The sequence below is a fragment of the Lampetra fluviatilis genome, chromosome 65 (genome assembly GCF_964198595.1).
Source record: "Lampetra fluviatilis chromosome 65, kcLamFluv1.1, whole genome shotgun sequence".
Lineage (NCBI taxonomy): Eukaryota > Metazoa > Chordata > Hyperoartia > Petromyzontiformes > Petromyzontidae > Lampetra > Lampetra fluviatilis.
This window is the reverse complement of record NC_136339.1, coordinates 121,750-142,401: the sequence shown is the minus strand read 5'-3', so window position 1 is coordinate 142,401 and position 20,652 is coordinate 121,750. Positions and strand designations below refer to the sequence as shown.

The window sequence follows — 20,652 nt, the reverse complement described above, 5'->3', positions numbered from 1 at the left end:
GCTTTCGGATAAGAGAGTGTCATGTGCTTGTTTAGAATAAAATTGCTTAACACCAACTGTTCGAGTGCTTCTTTCCAAGTCCATGCAAAACTATCTTATTCTTGATAACTGTATCCTGCGATGAGATATGAAAATGGAGACCTAAAATATCATAAAACACACTAAGATAATCGGTAAACGTTTAATCGATGATAATCGTATTATCCTGATTGATATAACAATGGATAAACGAAGCTAAGCCTAATTATCATAACTGCTCACAGTAACATAATCGCAAGCATCCGCATAAATTACTACGCTTATCTCCGAGATTATCATAATTTATGCATTTAATCACACACATTATCATAATTTATGCATGTTAATACACACATTAACATAATTAATGCAATTTGCGCATTTTTCGGAAAATTATTATTTTTTATTATTTTCATCCAAATTTCATAACCCGACATACAACAGAACTCCCGCTGGGCCGCGTTTCAGCGTCTACACGTATGTATGTTACATGTGTTGAACTTCTTTTGTGCCGTACGTAGCCAACTGTGCTAATCGGAAGTGCAGAGGACAACAAACTAAACACAACAACAAGCAGTTGACCGCATCTTGCACATCTCGGTCTCATGGTGTCTACAATAGAGGGGTTCTTTTTGGGTTAGACCGTGTCAATATAAACGTGTCGTAAGAACCCACCACCACCCGACACAGCCAATTGGTAAGATTTACCACATAAACAAAACATGCCAATTGGTTTCTAGTTCAGCACTATCCAGTGTATTGGGAGAGTAAACCCACAACATTGACAATTCGAGTACGATGTTTCGCCGGTGATTACAACAAGCCTCATCAGGCGACAGCCAGAATTGTCTACACACAACACACAAACTGGGGGTGTCTACAAACGACACACAAAATGTGGTTGTCTACACACAACACCACACAAACTGGGGTGTCTAACACAACACAAACCGGGGTGTCTACACACAACACCACACAAACTGGGGTGTCTACACCTGGTGCAATGTGTGGATTGTGAAAAGAGGTTAATCGTATTGATTCCCGCTCAGTCGATCCGGCACCCAGCTCAAATTTGATCGGGCAGCCTATTGAAAACGTCGATTCATTGCGATTCATTCGTGGCCATTCCTTGGCAATCGATTCCCTGGCAAACGATTAATTGGCAAGAAACACTATAATCGAGTAGTCAGGCGACACCCCCCCCACCCCCTTTATTTGATTGGCTAATATCAGCAAACATCGGTGATTCCGTCGTAGTTCCGCTTTTATTGTTACCACAGCGCCCCACCGCTCCCCCCCACCACCGTGAGCGTCGGAGTCATCGTACCTCTTCTGCTGCACATCGTATAGAGTGACCGAGTCGGCGTCGCGCAGCAGCAGGTTCCCCGTGCCTGCGTAGAAGACGTCCTCACAGCTGGGTACCTGCACCTTCTTAGTGATCTCGTTCTTGAGGTTCTTAATGAGGATCTGCGACATGCGCGCAGGCAGACGGTGGGGGTAACAAAGAGGGTGGTTGGGTATAGGTAGGCTATTATTCGTGGCCAGGTTGCTTCTGAAAAAGTGCTATATAGCTCAGGGGGTCTTACCTGGTAAAATAAAAAATAGTTTAGTTTTTAGTCTAATACTGCAGGTATAATACCTCGGCTACGTGAGAAACTGGTTGTGTTACTGGTTGCAGAGATGTCCACGTGTAAAGAGATTCAGCTTGCGTGCAACTGAGGCGGCGCTGTTCTCTCACCGAGTGCATGCGGTCCAGCACCGCGAAGCGGTTGCGGGCGACCCACACGGCGGTGAGTCCCGACGACCGCTTCCCTTCCGGAGCTACGGCGACAGCAGCAGCAGTAGCATATACAACACAATCAGTTACACAGAGAGATACAAAGATCCCCCCATATAGCCTTAACAGACTGTTGGGGCAAGTGCTGTTAGCGAGTAGCACCTATGAAGACCGGAACAACACACTAGGGGATGGGGTGACCAGCACCACGCCCACTCGCATTTGTCTCCCCAGAGGTGATGTTTACACAACGCAACCAGGTATTCATTTGAGACCGAGTCAACCTAGGGGAGGCCCAGGATCGGTTCCAGATCATCACTGGTATTGGTCGTGAGCGGGAATCGAACTCGGGATCGTCGGGTTCGAAGCACCGTGCGCTAACTGTTGTGCCACCGCACCCCACACCCACCAATAAGAGTGCCACCACAAAGGCCCCCCAACTTGCCACCGACACCTCACCCACGCACCTACCAGAACCACACGCTCACGTAGCACAGCACAGCTGGTAAACGACTGTAGGCAGTGGGGCACACCCTGCCGCCACGGGCACATTCGATTGATCGGTCTCCACTCGTTACGCCAACATTTTCCTCGTTTTACAAACAGATTGGGCTAAATTTTATTGTTCCTCATAGCGAATCCGCGCAAAAAAGAACACTCGTTAAGCGAGACATGCCTGTACACAATTACAGGGATACACACATACAGATACAGTTACACAGAGATACACACACATATACAGAGATATACACGGTTACACAGATAGTCTTCCTCACAGACACAGATCGAGGTTTACCTCGAAGTACATTAATTCGATTCATGACGATTAATTATTACGTTCATTATTAATTATCACTTTTTTCGGTTTACGACTCGTTTGTGTCATTAAGGGTTCTTAAAATGCTAAATTATATATTTTTGGTTGAAAAAAATATATATGACAGTCTGTTTATATAACGGGGTAGTTACGTTTCCGAAGAACACCGCATTATGGAAAAATCGTGTTTTAATAAATAATATAGGGTAAAGCATAGTCTGCGATAACGTGCTTCCAGAGACACCGTCTTGTTCAGTTATATGTATATTTATTGTGAATAAAGTCCACCAAATCACTGATAACTTAACGAGTAACCGCGAGTGACTATATACACTTGGTAACTTATGTGACTCTACGCGACGCTCCCCATGTAGCTGGCTGGCTACACCGGAGTGGACGCGTAGTAGTCACGGGGGACAATATAACTCTAGTCTTCCAAGACTACAAGGTGCCCGATCCCTGATGATGAAGATGACCCGCTCCAAGATGACGACGGCGACGGCAGTTCCTTGGTTCCCTCACACCAGCAGCCCAGAGCCCTGTTCCACGCCGGCTTTTATCCCCCTCATGACCAGGCCACGCCCGAACACTCTCTCACCGCACCTGGCCCTGTCTGTCTCCTCCCAATTACTATTTACGATCCTTTTAGGCCGCGGTCAGTGCCCGTCGCATCAATCATTATTAACGACTACTTAGGTCCCATATCACCCTTACGTGACCCTGTCTGTTCCCGGCACGTTAATTAGTAACCACGGCCTCGTGCTGTCCTTACATCACCCCGTACTGTCCTTACACATGTAAGATGCGTACACAGACTGAACAAAGAGTGAGGTGCGTGGGTAGCATCTGTAAGCATCCAGCAGCATCCCGCCGTGTGCGATGCTATGCCGAGGCAGTCGTACAACAGCTTATTCCTACTCGCGTGACGTAGTTCCGTTCACTCGATCGTTTTAGATCCAACTAGCGGGAAGTACCCGGCATTGCCCGGGCGAAAAAGACAGACACACAACGACTTACACACATGATAATTGGTTTTTTACCCTTCTATCTGGCAACAAAACTGACACCTTTTTACAAGGAGTCATGTTTGCATAGACCGCAATACCTGCAGTCATATTACAAACAAAATAACATAACTCTGATAATGTGCACTGTCCTTGAAGTTGATTGGTCCACACCCGAGACAGCTTTCCTTAGAGCCTAGTCTCACATGGGTTGGACCAGATGACGCCAAAAGGCGCACAACTCAAAGACAATGCACCATCAGAGTATGAGAGCTCGGGGCAAGCATCTACACTATGGGAACCTGCAGGTATTGCCGTCTATGCAAACATGACTCCTTGTAAAAAGGTGTCAGTTTTGTTGCCAGATAGAAGGGTAAAAAACCAATTATCATATTTTTACTGGCAAATGAGGTTCCCATAGTGTAGATGCTTGCCCCGAGCTCTCATACTCTGATGGTGCATTGTCTTTGAGTTGTGCGCCTTTTGGCGTCATCTGGTCCAACCCATGTGAGACTAGGCTCTAAGGAAAGCTGTCTCGGGTGTGGACCAATCAACTTCAAGGACAGTGCACATTATCAGAGTTATGTTATTTTGTTTGTAATATGACTGCAGGTATTGCGGTCTATGCAAACATGACTCCTTGTAAAAAGGTGTCAGTTTTGTTGCCAGATAGAAGGGTAAAAAACCAATTATCATATTTTTACTGGCAAATGAGGTTCCCATAGTGACTTACACACACTTACAGACATTGACCCACACACTCAAACACATAGACATCGACTTTAGTTACACAGACATGGAGTTACACACACACACATCAACTCACACAACAACAACCGCCATTCGCCACTAAGTGGCGGTGACGTCACCACAACATTTGTGCCAGGCTATGTGCACCTTGAGGCCACGTGAAGTGTCGAACGCCCGCTGGCAGGAGGTCACGGGGCCCCCTACTGTGTCAACTCGCTGTGCTTTAGCCACCCGGCACTCTGCTCGTTGTTGTGAGCGTCGCTCCTCCGCCCTCCATTGTTGTTGAAGGACGACTGCCTCCAACTGCCCAGTAGCGTCCTTCACGAGCCTCCTCCACAGAGGTCGATCTTGACACCCCTAGTACCAGTCATTGGCAAGTCCACTCAGCTCCACATCCTCCAGTACCACATCACTCTATCTCTTCTCTAGCCCGTGCCGTGTCCGTTTAGCCCCCTCGATCTGGCCGAACACAAAGCTGTTTGGGCATACGGTGATTGGGCATGCGGGCTACATGGCCCAGCCAACGCAGCCTTGCCTGCCGGAGGAGCTCACCCATGGGACTTTGTCCAGATCTTTCGAGGATTTGTGAGCTCCTCACACAATCCAGCCTGGTTAAACCCAGGATTGATCGTAGGCAGGCCAGCCTAAATGTTTCTAACCGGCGGAGATGTTCCATTAGGGGAGTCCACGTTTCGCAAGCATAGAGAATGGAGGGAATGACTGTGGCCGAGAAGACCCGAAGCTTCGTGCGGAGCGACAGACCAGGTAGCTTCCACACAGCGTTACGCAACCGAAGAAAAGATAATGCCGCTCGACTGATTCGGAGTGAGACCTCTGCTGTTAAACCGGAGCCGGTCATGAGCACACTGCCCAGGTATGAAAAACTCTCCACTCTCTCCACAACTGCCCCATCACCGATTGGGAGTTGTGGGGGTGGAGTGTCCTATGGTACAAAATACCCAGGCAGGTGCTTAGTTTTGATGGGGCTGATGGTAAGGCCCCAACTCTTAGTGGCACGCTCCAGTTTCAGCAGCAGTGTCTCCAACTCCTCCTCTGAATGAGCAGCAATTGCCAAATCATCGGCATACATAACGTGGTTGACCAATAAGGAGCCATCCCTTGACCGCACCCGGGCATCGATCAGCCTCCCATTATATCTGTACCAAACGGAAATTCCCCCGGTACAGCTATTGAAGGCTTCACGAACTACGTGGTCAAAATAGATGTTAAATAATGTGGGAGCCAGAGGACATCCCTGTCGCACCCCAAGGTGTACAGGGAATGGCTCTGACTCCCGGCCATGTAGTTTTACCCGGACCCGCTCACCATCATGAAGGTCCTTAATGATCGTGAGCAGAGGGCAGGGACTCCAAAAGCACGAAGAACAATATTCTTAGGTTTTTTCGGTAAAGTCACGTAGGTAAAAAATTTAAATTAATAAAAGTTAAATAAAATAAAAATCACGACGTTTCGGAGGCAACACAAGTTTCCGTCTTCAGGTGGAACCGTCACAGCACGATTTCTGTATCAAGAGAAATTCCAAAAAAACCGTCCTTGTACATATACTGGTTGAGGGTGGGAGGAGCCAAGGCAGGCCCCTGGATATTATTATTATTGTGAAGTTGGTGCGGCTAAAGCCGCTGCTAGGAATGAGCCTTTGTTGTGTAGACTGGTTGAACTGGGAGGTTCCAAGAGTTGTTAAGGTGCGGCTGATGTAAAGGTGCGGCTGCTGTAAATGAGACTGAGCCTTTGTTATGTAGAGGTGGTGCAGCTGAAACCGCTGCTAGGAATGAGCCTTTGTTGTGTAGACTGGTTGAACTGGGAGGTTTCAAGAGTTGTTAAGGTGCGGCTGCTGTAAAGAACAGCACGAAGAACAACCCAGAGCCCAGGCCTACTGATGGTATCATAGGCCTTGACCAGGTCAATAAAGCAGAGATGTAGGTCTTGTTGGAATTCCCTACACCTCTGCTGTAGCAGACGGACAGAAAATATGTTATTCAAATGTGAATTTGAATAACAGTTATTTCGGTTTACAGGTTTCGTGGACCGAATTAACTTTAACCAAGGGACTACTGTACTGTAATATATTTTTGGTATCCTTTTGTTATTTCTTTGGTAGTTAATGTTTTATTTCTTTCTGCAAATCTTTACCCAAAAATTGCCCCCCTAGGAACGTATCCGAAATTTATATAGTTAATTCAATGGTAAAAAAAACTTTCGATTTACAGATCGCTAAACGTTGCCTTTTTCCAGGGACGCATTTGACCTTTAGGAGAAATGCTTCGCTAGATTATTTTTTACATTGTGTTCAGGTTTTCAAGAAAGCAACCTAAATGCATACTGAGGTATGCCGTACATGTGTGTGAGCCGTGTCTGCGTGTCTGTATGTGTCCACATGTGCATGCCATGTCTGTACATGTCTAAACGTGAGTAGTGTGCCGTATCAGGGTGTCTATACGTGTGTGTCACTTGCCGTGTCTGTGTGTCTATACGTGTATGTTGCGTGCTGTGTCGTGTGCTGTGTCTGCGTGTCTGTACGTGTCCACATGTGCTTGCCATGTCTGTATGTGTGTCCGAGCCATGCTCACCGTCGGGGTTCTGGGAGTCGCTGTCCTTAGGGATGCTGTATAGGTCGTACGTGCTGTTCTCCAGGTTAGACGCGCGCTGTTAAAAAAACAATGACAAAGATCCCCCGTTGCAGCCTTTAACATTGTTGCGGCAAGCGCTGTTAGCGAACAGCACCTATGAAGGCCGGCACAGCACACAAAGGGGTGGCATGGCCAGTACCATGGCCAGCCCCCTTTGTCTCCGCTGTGCTGATGTTTACACGCCACACCATGTCCACCGTGTAACAAGGGGTAAGTATTCTCATTATATTTCTGCTTGTTTTATCCAGGAAAGCCTCACTGATTCTCAAGACCTTTTCAGGAGAATCCTGCCTCCTTTTTGCAGGAGGGAGATGTTGTTGCCGTCTGTTATCTCAATTGAGTCATTCGCAGGTGAAGTTCTTTCAGCCTTTGAGATGTTTTGGCCAATACATTGTCAGTGTTTTTTTTCTTAACTATGGGAGGCAGCTAGAGAATCCAGAGGAAACCAAATGCAGAACAGGAAAACCTACAGACTCCATGCAGAAATAGACTCAATACAGAAACAGGAATCTTATCCAGGCCCCTTCTTGCTGCAAGACACGAGCGTTAGTACCACAGCGTTAGTATCACTGCAGCGCAAAACTTTGCCGCCCAAGTGGTAACGAGACTGGGACAGCGGTCATGGTAAGAATGCTGCGCCAACTGGTGCAACAATCGGGAAGTCCATTGACCCCAAAACGGAGGTGATGGTGGTGAGGCGGATGGCAAAAACGAAAGGGAACGGTAGTGTAGTAGGTTCAAGGAGGCTTGGACGACGTAGTCGGAGGCACACTTCTTTATTTAACTTCAGTTGTATATACAGGCCGAGATATATAACACTCGAAGGGGTATCGGCCCCTTCACCCGCCTAACAGGGAGATCCCACAATCTCTATCCCGGCTAGCCTACTCCCAGGTCCTCCACTACAGGGCTAGGGGAGGCTAGCTGACCCAGCTCTGGTCAAGCTGGGATTACGGCACCGAGTCCCCAGACCGGCTCTTATAAGAACATCGGCTCTGGGCTCTCGGGGCCACGCCACTGGCTTGCCCTGGTCGGTCCTGAGAAGGACGGCGATCCAGGGGAGTCCCAGGGCGTATCTAGCTGGCCTTCTTTCTTCGCTGGTTTAAGCTAAACACTGAACCCCGAGCCCACCGGCTCACCGCCTTATATAGCAACTCCCCCTCCGAGGGGTGGGGCCGTGGGGGATCCCAGCGCCGTTTTAGCCCCCCAGGCTAAACGGTGCGGACGTGGATGTAAGCATCCTTCCGCGTGCGTGCATAACCACCCCCGGTGTGTTTGTTCGCCCTCCCGTAACACCTCTACAGTAGTATAGCGGTCGTGTAGCAGTTAACGTGCTGCGCTACGAACCCGACGAGGCGAGTTCAATTCTCACTCACGGCCAACACCAGTGACGATTACCTGAACCGGTCCTTGGCCTCCAGGTCGACTCGGTCTCAAATGAGTACATGGTACGGTGTGTAATATCATCGCCACTGATTGAGGCAAAGGTGACTGAGCGTGGTGCTGGGAACCCACCCCCTTTTGAATGCTGTGCGGGCCTTCATAGGTGCTACTCGCTAATAGGCTATATGGGGGATCTCTTTCTTTAGGGGGCAGATGGCACTGCGAAAGCAGAGGAGTTTGGATGGCGGGATAACCCACTGTCAGATCCGGCAGAAAGAAAAAAGCGATGACGAGGTGGGGCATCCATTACCCATCCGCGGGATCGAGCTAATGGTGATGTGACCGTCACGTGCGGCTGCAAGGGGACTCACGGTGCACAGGAGCACGGCGTTCTCTGCTGGGTTGTACGACATGCTGAACACCGGGTTCTTGGAGCCACTGTGGGAATGGGAGAAGGGAGGAACACAGAACCACACCACGGCCGTCACTACAGCAGCTGTGCCATGTGGTTTAATGTCATGCAGTTCGCGTTGTCTGTTGTTCTTCTTGGTTCTTTCGGTAAAGTCATGTATAAGGGAAAAAATAAAATAATAAAAATAAAACATAATAAAATAATTCTCACGACGTTTCGGTCACAACGCAAGCAGCCGTCCTCAGGTGAAGAACAGGTCTGTCGGGAAGACAGCGTCTGAATGGGACGCTGTCTTCCCGACAGACCTGTTCTTATTTCCCTTATACGTGACTTTACTGAAAGAACCAAGAAGATGAATCCCTGCAGTCACGAAAGCTTTAAATAAAAAAAATTGTCTGTTGTTGTTTGTGCTGGATGTCTGCATTGTGTGGTTTGCGTCATTATGTATTGCAGTGTGTATTGTGTACATATTGTGCAGTTGCCGTGTCTACTGACGGCACAACCACGCAAGCTGTATAACGGCAACGTTCTGAGAGATGTATATACCGTGCAGTTCGAGTTGAATGCTTCGTGTTGTCTCTGTTGTGTGTATTATGTTGTCTGTATCGTGTTCTCATGTTATCTGTATCATGTTGTATCTATCGTGTGTAGCGTGTGGTTCACGCTGTGTCGTGTGCACCTTGCATACCCGCGCAGCTGCATGACAGCGACGTCCTTGGAGGAGCTGAAGTCAAGCTGGCGCAGGAAGCGCTCCTTGACATAGTAGAGCAGCCCCCCGTGCACCGCGTAAGCAGGCCGCTCGCGCTCCAACTTGAACACGATCATGCCGCTGTCGTGGCCTGCAACAAGCCAGACACGTAATTATACACACAACAACCGCCATTAACCACTAAGTGGAGGTGATATGACTACAGCGCTTGTGCCAGGCCAGATGCACTTTAAGGTCACGTGAAGTGTTTAACGCCTGCCGACAAGAGGTCAAGGTACAGACCCAGGTGCAATGGGTTGACTCACTGAAATGACTAGCAGACGCACGACTTCTGCCCCCTACTGTGCCAACTTACTGTATTTTAGCTACCCGGCGCTCCGCTCATTGTTGTGTCACTCCACTGTCCTCCGTTCATGTTGGAGGGTGACTGACTCTAAATGCCCAATGGCGTCCTTCATGAGCTTCGATAACAGAGGCCGATCTTGACACCGCTGGTACCAGTTATCAACAAATCCACTAAGCTAACCATTCTCCCTCTACCAGATCAGGCAACCTCTTCTCTATCCTGTGCCACCCACACACTCACCAAACTGCATCCACACTCTTATTTACAAGACAATAGATCCCCGCATATCCTTAAGATACTTTTGGGGTAAGTGCTGTTCACGAGCACCTATAAAGGCTGGCACGGCACACCAAGGCGTGGGTGGCGAGCACCATGCCCGACTGCCTTTGTTTCCCCAAAGGTGATGTTTACACACAGCACTAGGTACTCATTTGAGGCCGAGTCGACTTAGGGAAGGCCCAGGTCCGGTTCAGATAATTGTCACTGGTGTTAGCCTTGAGCGGGAATCGAACTCAGGTCACCAGATTTGTAGTCCAGTGCGCGAACTGCAACACTACCGCTCCCCACAAGACACACACCTGCAGCGAAGAGGTTGAGGGAGGGATGGGCAGCGAGGACCCAGAAGCGGTCGTGGTCTCTGCGGAACGTCTGCACTCCCGTGCTGCAAGGGGAGAATCAGAGCAGAGGGGATATGAACAGACAACCACAGCCAATAAAAAACACATAATTCCCTTGTTATTCATGAGGGATACGTTCCGGAGATGCTCGATGAGAGCAAATTTCGCGGAAAATGATATTGGCCTACGAAAACCCATCTTTTTAATGAATTACCTTAAAATAAATAGGTAAATAAGCTACTAAATATGTGAAAATTATCTCATCACTTTTTCGCATCACTTTCTCTCATTACATTCTCTTTCATCATTTACTCTCATTACATTCTCTCTCATCACTTTCTCTCATCACTTTCTATCTCTCTCTCTCTCGATGCAGTCATTTAGAGTTCCAGATGCAATTCGCAGATAGCCAAAGTCATAGATAGCAAGTTTGTGAATATAACAAGTAATACCGTAGAGACAAATTACACATGAATGCAAAATACCAATGCTACTAATATAATATATACCACAAACAAGAGGACATGAACATGACCCGTGCGTTGTTCATCTGTCCAGGTGGGGGTGTGTGTGAACCTGCACACCCACTCAGTAGTGGGTCAATGGCGGTGCAGTGGTTCGGACACTGCGCTACGAACCCGGCAACCAATTCAACTCCCACTCATGACCGATAACAATGGGAGCGTACTTAAATAAGTACCTTGAGAGGTGTATACAAGTGTAATGACAGGGTGACACCTGCCGGCCTGTAAGGGTCATTACGGTTATAGCTGCATTACATAAAGCATATCTGGGGTAAAGGTTAAGGGCGGTGTCAGTCGAGAAGCTCCGGGAACCATCCAGAAGGGTCTAGTAGGTTCTAGAAAGGGGGCGTGACCAGAGTAGGAGCTTGGCCACGCCAGGCGAATATAAGGAGCACCGAACCAGAGCTTTGGGGCTGTTAGCGTGGGGTCTGGGTCCTAGTTGCGTTGCTGATCGCCGTCATCTTCGTCTTAACCACGTGGCTGTTCTTCTGCAAGACCTGCTCCGTTTTCACCGCTACGCTCATCAACCAGCCAGCGTAGCGCAGGACGAAGAGGGGCTATGTGTTTAGAGCAGCCTGGGTGTAGCCGCGTTACCAAGTGTATCGGCCTATGTGCTCTTAATAAACAAGAAGCCTTCTACTAGACGTGTGTCGGGAGTAGTTCACGACACAAGCATTGGCACTGGGGAAACATAGGCGGCCGGGCATGGTGGTGGCCACCTACCCCCATGCTGGCCTTCATAAGTACTGTTCGCTTACAGCATTTACCCCAACAGACTGTTAAAGGCAAGATGGGGAAACTAAGTTTGAAGGTGTATATGTGTGCGCATCGGCCAGTTGATGTTTTGTTGTGATTGATTTTGAAGCAGATGTGAGTGTGCTGTGAGCTCTAGATGGGGCGAGTGGGGACACAGGGATTCTTATGTGTGGGGATTTAACAATGTTTTATATTTATTTATTTAGCCTGTAGAGCCACACTGAGTTGTCAGACTTTTTCAAGATGGTGCTGCATTGAGTTAATATTTCAAGATGTTTTCAGCCAACTGATGAGTGTTTATACATGTGTAGTGGTGATACGCGCTGGGTGTGTACGTCATGTGCCAGCGCGTATGTACGTGTGTGTGTGGTGACGCGCGCTGACGGGGAGGAGCAGGCGTCAGTGCGCGGGTGGGGGTAGTGCTGCTGATTGGCTGTGTGCCGGTGACGCGCTGAGAGGGAGTGATCGGGTGGCAGCGCGGTGTGATTGGTCGAGGAGTGGAAACACGCGCTGGGCGGAAACGGATCGTAGAGATAGCGCGTGGTGATTGGATAACTGAGGAGCGGTGCCGACGTTGAGGTCCGCATCCGCTCCGTCTCCCGGGAGGAAGAGATATATAAGATGATGCACAGAGGAGTAGAGAGGAGAAGTGGAACCATCTAAGAATGAAGACGAAGGTGCAGAGATAGAGCCCGGAGAGGAGAGTAATGGAGAGTAATGGAGAGTAGAGGAGAGTAAGGTATAAGTGTGTAGCCAGAGAGAGAGAACGGTCTACACGAGCTGAGTAATGTATAGTGTGTAGCCAGAGAGAGAGAAAGGTCTACACGAGCTGAGCGATGTATAGTGTGTAGCCAGAGAGAGAAAGGTCTACACGAGCTGAGCGATGTATAGTGTGTAGCCAGAGAGAGAGAAAGGTCTACACGAGCCGAGTATGCATACGGTGTAGCCAGAGAGAGAGAAAGGTCTACACGAGCCGAGTATGCATACGGTGTAGCCAGAGAGAGATGTAAGGTCTACACGAGACGAGTAGAGAGTGTAGCCGAGGCGTAAGGTCTACACGCGACGAGTGAAGAGTGTAGCAGAGGCGCAGAGTCTACACGAGACGAGAGAAGAGTGTAGCCGAGGCGCGGAGTCTACACGAGGCACAGAGAGCCAGCAGCACAGAATCTACGAGAGTCAAGAGAAGCGTAGGGCGGAGAGGAGAGGTCACGAGTTGTACCGTTGTATGGTGACCGCATTGTGAAGAAGAGAGGCCACGCGTTGTATCGTTACAAGTCAAGATTTAATAAAAGAAGTGTGTTCCCGTCAAGGAGTTTCCTGCCGTCATTTTCCAATACTTCATCTGGCGTCAGAAGTGAAACGGGCTTCCAAGCATGGAGACAAGGAAGACCCGTAGGACCCAAGGGATTGACCGCGAGGAAAACCTGGACGACTCGGGGCCGCTGGTGGCGGGGGGCGAGGAGGAAGACTTGCCCACGCTACAGGATCCGTCGACGGCGCCGGCCGAGCGACCGGGGACCGAGGCCGTGCTTCGTGAGGCGCACTCCCGACTGGCGGAGCTGCTGCTCGCCGCCGCGTCCATCTTGGCGGAGATCAGCTCGTCGGGAGGAGCGGGGACGGTGGGGGACATTTTACAAGGTCGCCCCGCAGATTCCCGCCAAAACGAATGGGGGATTCCCGCCATTGCGCCTGGGCCTACTTTTGGCGGGAACAGCGAGCGCCACGTGGTGGTGGGTTCCCAAGCGCGCGCATCGACGTCATCAGCGCGCGAGGGGGTCCGCCATTTTACGTCTGCCGCTGGAGCCGCCATCTTACACACCGACGGAGAGGCGGAGAGGAACCACGAGGCGGATGACTTCATTTTTCAGCAGCGTCTGCCCACGTTGTCAGCCTTCAAGGCGGAAGGCGGAGACTGGGGCAAATTTCAGCGAAGGTTTTTGGCGCATCAAGAGATGTCAGCGTGGTCCGATGCTACGGCGCTGCGGGCGTTGCCTGCCCTGCTGGACGACGACGCGCTCGCGGCCTTCAGGTCTGCACGGAAGTCGGACCGCTCCACGCTGAAGGATGCGCTGGGTTTGTTGGCCAGGGTCTACGGACCTCCCTCGGCGTGCCGCCATCATTTCTACGCAAGACGGAAAGCGGCCACGGAGACCGCGCTGGCCTATCGCACGGCGTTGCTGGCTCTTGCTGATGCTGCGTTCCCTCGGATGGACGAGGAGGGCCAAGACGCGATGGTTTTGGAGCAGCTGCTTAAGTTGGCGCAGGACCTGGGGGTCCCTATCAACACAGCTGACGAGATTGATATTTCTTCTTTGAGAGTCGCCACGAGTATTCAAGCGCACGAGGCCCTACAACGGAAACAAGGAGTTGGTTGCAACGCTGCTGTCGTCGCAGCTCCGGGTTCGGTGGTCACCGAACCCCAAGTCGTCAGCCCACGAGAGGAGGCGTTCACCACGGGACGACCAGGGGACTGGAGGCCGGGGGCTCGGTCGCCTCTGCGATCGGGCCGAAAGTCGGAGCAACCAAGATCTACTCCGACCCTCGTCACGTGCTATAACTGCGGCCTCCGGGGCCACGTGGCGTCCGGGTGCCGCGCTCCGCGTCAGCGCGCCATGGGTGCTCGGCTGGACGACGACCGAGATCCCAAGTCATCTCTACAATCCCCGGCAAGTCGCGGCACCTCACACGCTCGGCCTGTTTATTCGGCACACATGGGACGCCGCGTTGCGGCGGAGGAGGGCCGGTTAAGGTTCGGGGATTCGGTTCGGCGAGGGGGGTTCGGCCGGGACCAGGGAGACATTGAATGGGCGGAATTGGGGCATAGAATTGTGGCTGCTTCGGCGGGTTCGTCCGTTGTTACGGGATCTATTGATGGGGTCGAGATTAGGGTGTTAGTGGACACGGGGGCATCGGCAACTATTATATCGGACCTCATTTATGATATTCTCCCAGTCCAATGTCGTCCACTGCTTCCAGTGGAGGTGCCATTTTACGCCGCTAATGGGGGATCGTTGGGCATTATCGGTCAGATTAGGGCGTCCATTTGCATTGGAAATATCAAATTGTCGGGACCCGTTTTCGTTTCGTCTTCTTTGGCGGTTCCGTGTCTTTTGGGCACTGATTTTTTGGCTAAAATGCCCATTAAAATTCTTATCGATCAACGATGCATTGAACTGCCATCGGGTCGCCGGATTGCATTTTTGACGAGCCCTACTGACATTCGGACGGCGTGCGCTACGATACAAGCGGTGGCGACACAGACCGTGCATGTGCCCCCGGGTTCACAGATGTTGATTCCCCTCCGGTTGCGGAAACCATGGGTGAGGGAGGCTTCGGAACAAAGTATGCTTTTGGGTCCTTCTAACAAGGCTGTCGGGGGTCTTGATTTATCGGTGGCTCACACTTTGGTGCGGGCTGACAGGGATCCGTTTGTGATGGTTTTGAACGCGGGGTCGCGGCCAGCTGTCATTCCACAGGGCACCGTGCTGGCTCACGCGGCGCGGGTCCCTGTGGATGATGGGTTGGTTGCGCAGGTGGGCTCGAGCCCCGCGCGGAACGTTGAGCCAAGGGAAGACCTTGAGTGGGTCCATTCGCTATGCGCCGCCTCGGACGATTTGTCGGCGGCGCAGTTGGGTGCGCTGCGCGAGTTGCTCATAGAATTCTCTGATGTGTTCAGTAAACATGAGTATGACATTGGGTGCACGGATTTGTTGCACCACCACATTGAAACGGGCGATGCGGCGCCGGTCAAGCTAAATCCCTTCCGACTGAGTCCCGTGGAGAAGGAACATGTTCAGTCGGCTGTTAACGAAATGCTAGAAGCCGATATTATTTCGCCCTCCTCTAGCCCGTGGGGAGCGCCTATTGTGCTGGTTAAGAAGCAGGACGGGTCCCTGCGATTCTGCGTTGATTTCCGTCGCCTGAATAAGATCTCTGTGGCTGACGCGTATCCGCTCCCCAGGATGGATGAGTCCCTCGATGCATTGTCTGGTGCGCGATATTTTTCGACTCTTGATTTGTTATCGGGGTTTTGGCAGTTGCCGCTCGACGAAGAGTCGAAACCTAAGACAGCATTTCGGACTCCAGGGGGGCTGTTCCAGTTTAACCGGTTACCCAGGGGACTTCACTCCTCTCCAGCGACGTTTCAGCGACTTATGGAGTTGGTTTTGTCGGGCTTGCAGTGGGATACATGCTTGATTTATATGGACGATGTCATTGTTTTCAGTAAAACGTTTGAAGAACACCTCCAGCGATTGAGAGGGGTGTTCTTGCGAATGCGATCGGCTAAGCTGAAATTTAAACCGGCCAAATGTCACCTCCTTCGGAAGTCGGTTAGATACTTGGGTCACATTGTCGATTCTTCGGGGATCTCCACCGATCCCGCGAAGACGGATTGTGTCGGTTCGTGGCCGACACCTACGTCCGTTTCCGACGTGCGTAGTTTCATCGGGTTTGCTTCTTATTATCGGCGGTTCGTTGAGCACTTCGCCACTATTGCAAAACCCTTGCACGCTCTAACGGCGAAGGGAGTGAAGTTCAAATGGGGACCGGAGGAGGAGGCCGCGTTTCGCTCCCTCCGGGACGCCTTGGTGGGTGCCCCACCCTTGTGTTATCCCGATTTTGCGAGTCCCTTTTTGCTGGACACGGATGCTAGCAACACGGGCATTGGGGGGGTGCTATCCCAAGTCGTTGGGGGTGTCGAAAGAGTTGTCGCCTACGGTAGTAGGGTGTTGTCTCCGGCGGAGCAGCGCTACTGCGTCACCCGTCGCGAGCTGCTTGCCATTGTCTTTTTTGTGCAGCAGTTTAGGCCATATCTCTATGGTCGTCACTTTACGGTCCGAACGGACCACGCGGCGCTACAGTATTCATTGAGGGTCGCCCAACCCTCGGGCCAGTTGTCGCGTTGGTTGGAAGTCCTCCAGGACTATCAGTTTACGACTACGTACCGTAAGGGGTTGCGACACACAAATGCCGATTGCTTGTCGCGGTTGTTGCCTTGTGATGAATGCGCGTGTTTGTCGGGATCGGCGCGCTGTAAACCGACGCTTGCGGGGGAGATGGGGGCACTGGCTGCGACAGCGGGCGCACCGATCGTGGATGATTCCACTGCCTCTCAGGGTCGGGACTCGCTGCTCTCGTTGTCGCTCAGCGAATGGGGCCGTCTCCAGATGGCGGACAGCTCGCTGCTAGCATTGCGCCGCAAGGTTGGGGGTCCCGAGGGGGACCAGGAGCGTACCGGCTCCTATGTACTTGAGCAGGGCATGTTATTGAGATGGGACAGTTTGTCCCGGCGGAACGCACTCGTGGTGCCTTCCGCTGTAAGGGGGAGGGTTGTCTTGGCGGCACACGAATGCCTCTTGCACTTGGGAGTTAACAAGACGCTTGCCCTGCTTCAGCGTGACTATTACTGGCCGGGAATGGGAAGTGATGTGGTAAATATTCTGAAGGGGTGCGTTGAGTGCGCCAGGCGTAAACCACCGCCCGTGGCAGCTAATCCACCGCTGCAATCTATTCAGGTCTCGCGTACTAACGAGCTCGTTGCACTCGATATTTTGGGGCCCTTCCCAGTCACGCCGAGAGGGAATAAATATTTGTTAGTGGGGGTCGAATACTTTACCCGATGGCCTATGGCGTGGCCTCTCGCTAACCAGTCGGCAGCGGCTGTGACGGACGCCTTCGTCCAGGGCTATGTCCTGGACAAGGGGGCTCCCGAACGCCTGCTGACCGACCAAGGTAAAAAAATTTCGAGTAAATTGTTGCAAGAGGTGTGCGATCTGTTGGGTACCAAGAAGGTGCGTACCTCCCCGTACCACCCGCAGACAGACGGGATGGTGGAGAAACTCCACAAAACTTTGACTTCCATGCTGTGCCAGCAGGTGTGCGAGGCACATGTAGATTGGGACCTGCAGGTCCCGGGAGTCCTTGCCGCGTATAGAATGGCCCCCCATGCAGCTACGGGGTTCCCCATTCTATTTGATGTACGGTCGGGAAGCTGACCCGCCAATGGAAACGCAACTTGGCCTGTCCGCTCCACGAACTAATTCTAAATTGGCAGAACATATTAAGTTTAATATTCACAAGCTGACAGAGGCGAGGGAGGCCGCACGGCTTAATTCGCGGGCTCGCCAAATTGCTAATGAACGGTTGCGGGCACGGAAGGTGTCCGGGCACGATTGGAAACCAGGTGACAGGGCCTGGCTGCATTGCCCTCAGGCACCCTTGGCTACGTCGCCTAAATTGTTGAGACCGTGGAGGGGACCCGTGGAGGTCGTGCGCGTTGCACGACCCCAGTGCGTTCAGATAAAGTGGGGAAAGCGCCGTTGGTACGTTCACCCCTCCCGACTGAAACCGTTCTCGCCTCCATATGGCCTCCCCTTGTGTCGTCATGGCCGAGCGTGTGACGTGACCGGCGACCCACAGGGGGAAATGTCTCTGCCTGATCCACGCGTATTTTCGCCTGATCTGCTCCCAGGTGTCTCGGATCTGACAGCTGCCGACCACCGGCGGCCGGATCTCCGCGGCGGGGCCGGCCCTTTCAGGCCCGTTCCGCGCCGTCTGGAGCAGCCGGAACCGTCGGACGGTCGTCAGTGTCCCGCCCCATACGACGGACCAGCCAGACGGACTCGCGCCAAGTCGTGCTACTTTGCGCGACCCGCCTCGTGAGGAGTCGGGGCTGTTGGTGCGCCTCGTCACTGCGTGTAGTCGCAGGGGCGCGGGGCGCGTTCGTTTTCTGGAATTTGCTTGTATTGTGTTGTTGTTGACTTTTCGTGTTCATTGTCAATTTGTACATAGTTGTTCTTGTTGTTGTTGTTCTTGTTGTTATGTTACGGGGCACACTGGGGGGTTACGGGGTTTTTTTTGGTTGGTTGTCATCTTATCGTAGCGGTTGGTTGTTGTTAGCAGCCGGGCCGGCTGCGAGCTATGTGGGAGGGGGTGATGTAGTGGTGATACGCGCTGGGTGTGTACGTCATGTGCCAGCGCGTATGTACGTGTGTGTGTGGTGACGCGCGCTGACGGGGAGGAGCAGGCGTCAGTGCGCGGGTGGGGGTAGTGCTGCTGATTGGCTGTGTGCCGGTGACGCGCTGAGAGGGAGTGATCGGGTGGCAGCGCGGTGTGATTGGTCGAGGAGTGGAAACACGCGCTGGGCGGAAACGGATCGTAGAGATAGCGCGTGGTGATTGGGTAACTGAGGAGCGGTGCCGACGTTGAGGTCCGCATCCGCTCCGTCTCCCGGGAGGAAGAGATATATAAGATGATGCACAGAGGAGTAGAGAGGAGAAGTGGAACCATCTAAGAATGAAGACGAAGGTGCAGAGATAGAGCCCGGAGAGGAGAGTAATGGAGAGTAATGGAGAGTAGAGGAGAGTAAGGTATAAGTGTGTAGCCAGAGAGAGAGAACGGTCTACACGAGCTGAGTAATGTATAGTGTGTAGCCAGAGAGAGAAAAAGGTCTACACGAGCTGAGCGATGTATAGTGTGTAGCCAGAGAGAGAGAAAGGTCTACACGAGCTGAGCGATGTATAGTGTGTAGCCAGAGAGAGAGAAAGGTCTACACGAGCCGAGTATGCATACGGTGTAGCCAGAGAGAGAGAAAGGTCTACACGAGCCGAGTATGCATACGGTGTAGCCAGAGAGAGATGTAAGGTCTACACGAGACGAGTAGAGAGTGTAGCCGAGGCGTAAGGTCTACACGCGACGAGTGAAGAGTGTAGCAGAGGCGCAGAGTCTACACGAGACGAGAGAAGAGTGTAGCCGAGGCGCGGAGTCTACACGTGGCACAGAGAGCCAGCAGCACAGAATCTACGAGAGTCAAGAGAAGCGTAGGGCGGAGAGGAGAGGTCACGAGTTGTACCGTTGTATGGTGACCGCATTGTGAAGAAGAGAGGCCACGCGTTGTATCGTTACAAGTCAAGATTTAATAAAAGAAGTGTGTTCCCGTCAAGGAGTTTCCTGCCGTCATTTTCCAATACTTCACATGTGGGTGGAAACCAGGAGCACCTGGAGAGAACCCATGCATGCGAGGAAGCAACACTCTTACCGTACCGATGGAAACGAGATAGCAATTAGTCCACTTGGTGTACCACCCTTCACCCTTCTCCTGGCGAGCCAGAACATGGCACCTCCATGCCCATGGGGAATCTCACTACTTTTGTGCATGATCCGCCAATCCTCGCTGCTTCCAGAGCACTGTTGGATTACAGGCCACGCGCATAGCCACCACTGCCTTGGAACATCGATGACGATGGTCACGATGGTGATAATGGTGATGATGCTTATTGACTAAGTGCACTGTGTTTGAGAAACATCACAGCTTTGTCAAGGCCACTCACTTGCTCTGACCGTCACACCACCAGCGGTTAGCGCTGCATTGTGCTACCAAATCGGCAACCCGAGTTCGATTCCTGCTCACGGCCAACATCCGTGGCAGCGAATATCAGAATCTGAGCTAGGGCTCCCCTAGTTAGACTAAGCCTTAAATGAGTCCCTGGTGCGGTGTGTGTAAAACATCAGCAGCAATGGGGAGACAAAGGATTGCTGGGTAGGTTTGGCAATGCTGGCCACACCACACCCCTCATAGGTGTGAGCTGAATTTCGATTTAAAGCTTTCGTGACTGCAGGGATTCATATTCTTGGTTCTTTCAGTAAAGTCACGTAGAAGGGAGATAATAAAATAATAAAAAATAAAACATAATAAAATAATACAATTCTCACGACGTTTCGGCCACAACGCAAGCATATCTGCATTTTCCATAAATATGCTAAATTCCTCTGTTGATATGCAAATTCCTTGGTCAAGGCGCTCTTCCTCCCCTAACCCAGCTTAAATATACGCTGCCAAGTTTGGTGGTGTTCATTCAGACGCTGTCTTTCCGACAGACCTGTTCTTCACC

General features: G+C 51.5%; 1 protein-coding gene across 1 annotated transcript in view; it reads right to left on the bottom strand.

Annotated features, from left to right (window-relative positions):
* COPA (coat protein complex I subunit alpha) overlaps positions 1-20,652 on the bottom strand; it is a 79,770-nt gene that overhangs the window by 43,289 nt on the left and 15,829 nt on the right. Inside the window, exons 10-15 of the mRNA XM_078882386.1 lie at positions 10,443-10,525; positions 9,498-9,648; positions 8,769-8,835; positions 6,955-7,030; positions 1,757-1,839; positions 1,346-1,485 (exon numbers count right to left, since the gene is read on the bottom strand). Coding sequence (XP_078738512.1) covers positions 1,346-1,485; positions 1,757-1,839; positions 6,955-7,030; positions 8,769-8,835; positions 9,498-9,648; positions 10,443-10,525 — 600 coding nt within the window. The remainder of the gene's footprint in view (positions 1-1,345; positions 1,486-1,756; positions 1,840-6,954; positions 7,031-8,768; positions 8,836-9,497; positions 9,649-10,442; positions 10,526-20,652) is intronic.